The following is a 6,324-nucleotide window of genomic DNA, read 5'->3' as shown; positions in this document are numbered from 1 at the left end:
GTGCTTGAACCTACTCTTGAAGGTGTAGGTGCTTCAGTGTAGGTGCTTGAACCACCTTCTATCAAGTCTGACTTGACCTTCTAGAAGTTTGTGACATTAGACCTAGTTATCCCTTGGGGAGCCCTGGTGAACAAGTGTTTTCCCAGATCCTAATACACGCCCCTTATAGACGTATAAGCAGCCACCAAGTCCCTTCTGAGCCTTCTCTTCGCCAACCTGAAAAGTTCCATGTCCCTCAGCCTCTTCTCATAAGGCTTGTTTTCTTGGTCTTTCGTCATATGGGTGGCTCTCCTCTGGACTCTCTTGAGTTTATCCACATCCCTTCTGAAATGGGGGGCCCAAAATGGGATGTACTACTCCATCTGCAGCTTCACTAAGGCCAAGTAAAGTGGGAGGATAACATCCCTGGTTTTGCTTGAGATGTATCGGTGGATATGTGCCAGAGTTTGATTTGCTTTGCTGGCCATGGCATTGCTTTGGGGGCTCGTGTTTGTCTTGTAGTCAGTCAAGACCTTCAAGTCTCTTTTGGTCTCAGTGCTAGTGAGCGTAGCACCACCAAGCCTGTAAGTTTGATGCTGGCTATTTCTCCCAAGGTGGAGTACCCTGCATTTTTCTACATTGAATACCATCAGGTTTTGGTCTGACCACTTTACAAGTGTGTCCAGGTTGGCCTGTATCCCTAGCCTGTCCTCCAGCGTGACCGTCTTCCCCCATAGTTTAGTGTTGTCCGTAAACTTTGCCAGTCTGCATCTGATGCCCAAATCTAGATAATTAATGAAGATATGGAGGAGTACCGACCCAAGCACTGATCTGTGGGGGACGCCACTGGTAACTTTGCGCCACACTGATTTGTTCCCACCAGCTCGTAACCTTTGGGTCCGACTCCAGAGCCAGTTCCCCAGCTATCGGACTGTGAGATAGTCAAGGCCACAGTTCCCCAGCTTGCTCATTTACTAGCTACTTCTTAAGAAAAAGTGTGATTAGTTTCCCTTGTAAGGTTCATGTAATTAGGATCTAAAATTCCCATATGGAGCATCAAAACAAATGGTCAGAACTTATTTTAACAGCGAGACCTGAAAAAGAATGCCTTGCATTTGAAAGCATGTGGCTAAGTCTCTTGTAACTATGCAGTCAGTCAGTCCAGTAAACAGATCATTTAAATTCTTGTTTTTTAAGAATAAACTTCTGTTCTGTTTTGTTTTCTGAGATGAATGCTACACCAGCTGATACGTTTTGATTCATATCTTTTACATACGTATTTGATTTGGGCTGTGGTAGCAAAATGTAGATTTATTCCCAAAGAACTTATAATTATGTTTTCTGGTTCATTATGCGACTATTGATAAAGAAGAAACTGTCAAGATGAAAGTTGCATGCAAACTTTTGGCCCAGATTTTTAAATTGCCGAAAATTAAGCTCATGAATAAGTTTGACCACCCTTTTCAGAATATTAAATATCAACGAATCCCATAGGTTTTTGACATGAGAGAGTAAGTTCCCTTGCCTGAGAACATTAGGTTATATATGAGTCTACTTCATGCACTTGGGTATTGAATTTGTGACCTTTACATTTATTTAAACTGAAAGAAACTGGCATTATTTTGCTACTTAGGCTGTTTTACATAATGTATTTCATTCAATTTAGATCAGATACTACAGTCCTAGTAGGTATTAATGTACAGAGAAGCAAGCAAAACAGATCTATCCTCTCCAGCTTTCTAGTCTTCCTTCTTAGTCTTTATGCACTAACAAGATGGTACAATATTTGCCTGGCAAAAGCAATAGAAAGGCATTTATTAAATCTTAGTGAAAAAAGTTTCAAGTCCAAACATAACTTCAGCGTTTTCAGAGTTCTTTCAAGTTGGATACTTTTTCTTCTTTCTATTGCTGACTGATGTTCTTTACGTTTCTTTTTAAATCTACATTTGACACCTAAACTGCCTTTTGGTTGCTTTTAAGTAGTTTGATAGAACTCACCAGTCTGTTAAGCTCAGTTTATTTTCATCTCTATGATTCTTATCCCTACAATTTTTTCACCCTGACAGGTATGGAAAAATTTGGCAAATTTACTGAAGTTTTTAATCTTTCATTACATTGTAAAGCCTCTATTTGGGGCAATGATTTCTTGAAGTATGCGTTCCCTAAGACTGATGTGGAAAAAGGAGATAGGTAAAGATATATTGTACATGAATTCAACCTTTTAAAAAAATTTTCAGTACCAATATATGTGTTTGCATCAAGTATTGGAAAGCCAGTTTGGACCTGAGGCATTAAGGGGTAGCGGATGCTTCAGATGCACCAATTTTTCCACCCCTGTCACCACTTCCATTTAACTTGAAGTCTGCTTCTTTCCCCCATTATGTACCATCACTACAAATATATAACATCACATAACAAACCTGATATGGAGAATTTAATACTCAAATGAAATGAAGAGCTCAGTATTCGAATGACAGATTCCCAATAGAAATCAGCAAGTCAGAAAATTCAAACATCTACAGTTGATCTTAAGCTGCATCTTATACAGCAAAAGATCATTTAGTCTTCGCTGGGCTCCCTGTGACTTTAAGTTAATATACTGCCAATAGGTTCATGTTGGAGATGTAATCAAGCATTGCCTGTGACATATTACACATTTTGGTCCTGCCCTATTATTGACTCTTTTTGGAAATAAATTATAGTCAGAATTGGTATGATTTTGAATACAACTTAATTAGCTTTGGTAAGTACGTACCTTCCTTGATATACCTAAGAGGAATGTCAAGATGAGAGTATATGTGTGGTTTGTGGTATTACACACTGCACGTGGCAAATGTGCAACTGTGCACGATGGTGTAAATTTGTATTGCAGTGCCAAAATTTGATACTAGGATGCCCCAGTTTGAAAAACAAAACAAAACCTGCCATAAAAATTGGTACAGTACATGCAGCAACAGTGTGTATAGCCAGAAATGGAGCCTGGCTGTTCAGAGCTGTACTCTAGCTGCTGGTTAGGCTCCGTGCCACTGTTGCCCAGGATCCCAGATAAGGTTTCTGGGACCAGCACAGGTGCTGGCCGTAGCCTCCCCTGCCCCACCTGGGGCATTTTGGCTTGTGCCTAAGTGTACGTGCACGGGTGTACCCTGGGACACAGAGCAGTGGCACAAATATTTTTACTTTTCTTGCAGTCTACCCGTAGAATATATACTTTAGCAGGGAAGACTGTCTGTGTCATGTGGTGACATACTTGCACCTCCTTCAAAATAATGCACCTTCCTTGTAGCTTTCGCTGCACGTTTGTTTGGGTAATACATTCAAACTTGAGAAGTTTCAGGCCCAGTATTTCAATTCTGGTCTTTCTTGTTGGGACTGTTTACAGTTCATTTTGAAGTCCGGATATGTAATTCTCCCTCTTCCTTCCTCCTCCCCCGCGCGCCCCCCCCCCCACGCACACACTTTTCTGGAAATATTGTTCCAGTTGCTTAGTAACAGTTTATTTTTTGTCTTTTTTTCCCTAAAGTAAATGACAAGAGATCCATGCTAAGACTTTTAAGTAACTTGGAGGATTGACAGCTTTTAGGACTATTGTGCCTAATTTTCCCTTTCCCATCCAAAATCAAAAAGTCGTACAGACTTGTTAATCAAGACTAATGACTGCTAACTCAAACATGTTTAATACCTAAATCTTAATGATAGTCTTTGCTGTTTTAAATAAAAATGGTTTGACTCATTTATTACTGTTGCAAAGGAAGTTTCTAATATATAACACTTTAAAGGAATACTTTCTTTTACCAATTTTTTTTTTTCAATTGAAGGTGGAAATTGAAGTTTGTGCTAGTCGTTTAATTTTGTGTTAGTAAAATTGTTTTTTCTATTACTGAATGCCTGAAAAAAATTAATAAAATATGCTCTTTAACATTTTATCAGACTGAGTTTGAGTAGTTGTTGCCCTAGATCTGTCATGCTTCATAAGATGTGAGACTTCTCAGACTCATAATAAATGAAGTTGCTTAGACTGTTTTCTTATTTTCCAGCAAATAGAATCAGACCTTTCTGTGGAAATATTAGAATGAGTGTTAGTATGTAAATACAGAAGAGTAGAATTGAAATTGGTTTGTGTTACTAGTTTTATGTATTTTTGTATTGAACATACAAAAAGTTAGTTATTGTTTTTAATGTATTTCTGACAAGAACTTGAGTTTGATAGTATGTAAGATTTGAGATGTTTCAACCCACGAGAAAATCTTTGTTGATTTTGATATCCCGAATCTAACAATCTCCCTCTTCTATTGTAGGAAACACTCCTTTACATCTTGCTGTGATGTTGGGACATAAAGGTTGGTAAAACTATTTTTTTTTTTTTTTTTTTTTTTTTTTTTTTATTAAGCTCACAGTTTCAGGCTTTCCTTAGAATCTTAGGGAGGAGTAAAATATTGGAGAGGCTGAAAGTCTTTTAACCCCCTCCCTCCATCCCAAAAGAAGTTTCTGATCGTTGTGTTCTACAGTAACTTACTGGTTGAGTACTTGGAAAGGAGGGCATGTAGGTCTAGAAAAGAAAAGGTGAAAAAGAGATTGAGGTAGGACCTGCATACCCCCAGTAGTAGGAGGCCAGAGCAAGGCAGTGGAGCTGGTATATAATTCTGTTGGATATGAGAAAATGAATTATAAGAGTTGTATATTCTCTGGGGCTCTTCTCTGACTCTGCAAAGCTGAAGATTTCCCCCCTGCTTTTTCTTTTGAAGCTGCCAGAGAGCAGTGAGACTTGGAGAATCCTAAGTTGTGGACAGGCATAATTTTAAGCGATATTAAAAGAAAACATGAGTTTGTCACTCAAGACTGGATATCAGCTGTTCAGTTTTAACAGTAACATGTGACCCTTGGAGAGGAGGACAGTTAAATGGTTTAACTGTCATGTAAGTAAGATAAACTAACTCTATCTTCAACTTTTTACCTTCATTCAGGGTTGGAGTTGAAGGTAAAACTGGTTTGCTCTACCGCCTCCTGAATAGCAATTGGCATATATGACTTGCATGAGAATACCTAACTGTGTCTGTCCATATATGTAAAAGTGTAGAAAGCTGAGATCTGAAGTAACCCTATGTAATGAAGTCTAGGCACTACAAAGCAGGAGAAGTAAGCCTTTCTCTTGAAAGGAGGGGGGAAAAAAAAAAAAGGTGGGGGGAGGACCAACTGGGACATGCATTGCTGGACTGTTTTTAAGAGGGCTGGGTGAAGTTAAGCACTTACAGAAAACCTTAAGTATCCCCTTGAACAGCTGTAGAAGAGTGATACTAATCTTGAGATTCTCTTCTGTCAGGTTGCTCCAGCCTGCATTAGTTTGGTTTTCCATGGATATGTAGAACTAATTTCAGGGAGATAGCTATGTTTTCATGATTTACAGATACTTTATATACCTTTTTACAGCTGCTTGGTTTTTTTTCTCTTGCTTTTCGCAAATGGCAAACAATGAAGTAATCTCTAAAAATGAAATCTGTTTTTAAGAACACTTTTTAATTAGGACAGCCTTTCAAGAATTTTTTTGAGGAGCTGAATAATTTTCAATAACATTCTTCCCCCTCTCCTCCCCTTATTAACCAGTTCATACAGAAGTCTTTTAGTGCAAATCCTATCTGATAATGCAGTTGAAATCTGTGAAAGCTCATTGTGGAGCTGTCTCTAATTATTAACTTACATGTATGTATCCATCCTTACACTTCCATACTTTTTTAAATATTAAGGCTCATGTCTCCAAAGATACTTTTTCACCCACCTTCTGTTAAAACTGAAGATGTGGCTGATGGATCTGAATCATCCCATCTTTCTTGTAATCAGTGAATTGCTGCTGTCTTTGATTGTGCTTTAAATCAGTGGTTCTCAACCTTTTTTGTACCAGGACCCATCTGTAAACATTGATGGCCAGTCCCGACCCAGTGCCTCTACTCCTGACCTGTTGCCCCCAGGCCCCAGCCTCCCCAGCATGTGTGGTGGTAGAGGGAGCACGGGGGGGGAAGCATAGGGGACCCCAAGCAGCCCCTTGCAGGCTGGAACTTTGCCAGCCTTCAATGGAAAAGCCGTGGTTTCCCATGTTTTTCTCCTGTAAAGGAGAATCTATTTTTAAAGCTTGTTTGCAACACTTTTCATATGTTCTTACGACCCACTTTTGGATTGAGAAATTCTGTTTTAAATCAGCCAGCAAGAAATCATTAAGTACATTGTCTCTCATTAAACCGCTGCCAAAAGCAGCATGTGCTCAGTAATAAAAAACCAATAGGGGTGCGCTGATCAAGATTGTGCTTGGAGGGGGCTGCGGTGGTGACTGCTGCCACCCCAGATTTTGCTGTACTG

The 6,324-nt window shown here is 39.2% G+C and overlaps 1 protein-coding gene across 1 annotated transcript in view; it reads left to right on the top strand.

The window, feature by feature from the left end:
• Positions 1-6,324, top strand: part of ANKRD13C (ankyrin repeat domain 13C) — a 64,734-nt gene that overhangs the window by 10,246 nt on the left and 48,164 nt on the right. The window contains exon 2 of the mRNA XM_019531618.1: positions 4,275-4,316. Within this exon, the coding sequence (XP_019387163.1) occupies positions 4,275-4,316 (42 nt within the window). The remainder of the gene's footprint in view (positions 1-4,274; positions 4,317-6,324) is intronic.

The sequence above is a fragment of the Crocodylus porosus genome, unplaced genomic scaffold, assembly GCF_001723895.1.
Source record: "Crocodylus porosus isolate Cpor-Errol unplaced genomic scaffold, CroPor_comp1, whole genome shotgun sequence".
Classification (NCBI taxonomy): Eukaryota; Metazoa; Chordata; order Crocodylia; family Crocodylidae; genus Crocodylus; species Crocodylus porosus.
The sequence above is the reverse complement of the archived record's forward strand: the minus strand, read 5'-3'. Positions and strand labels throughout refer to the sequence as shown.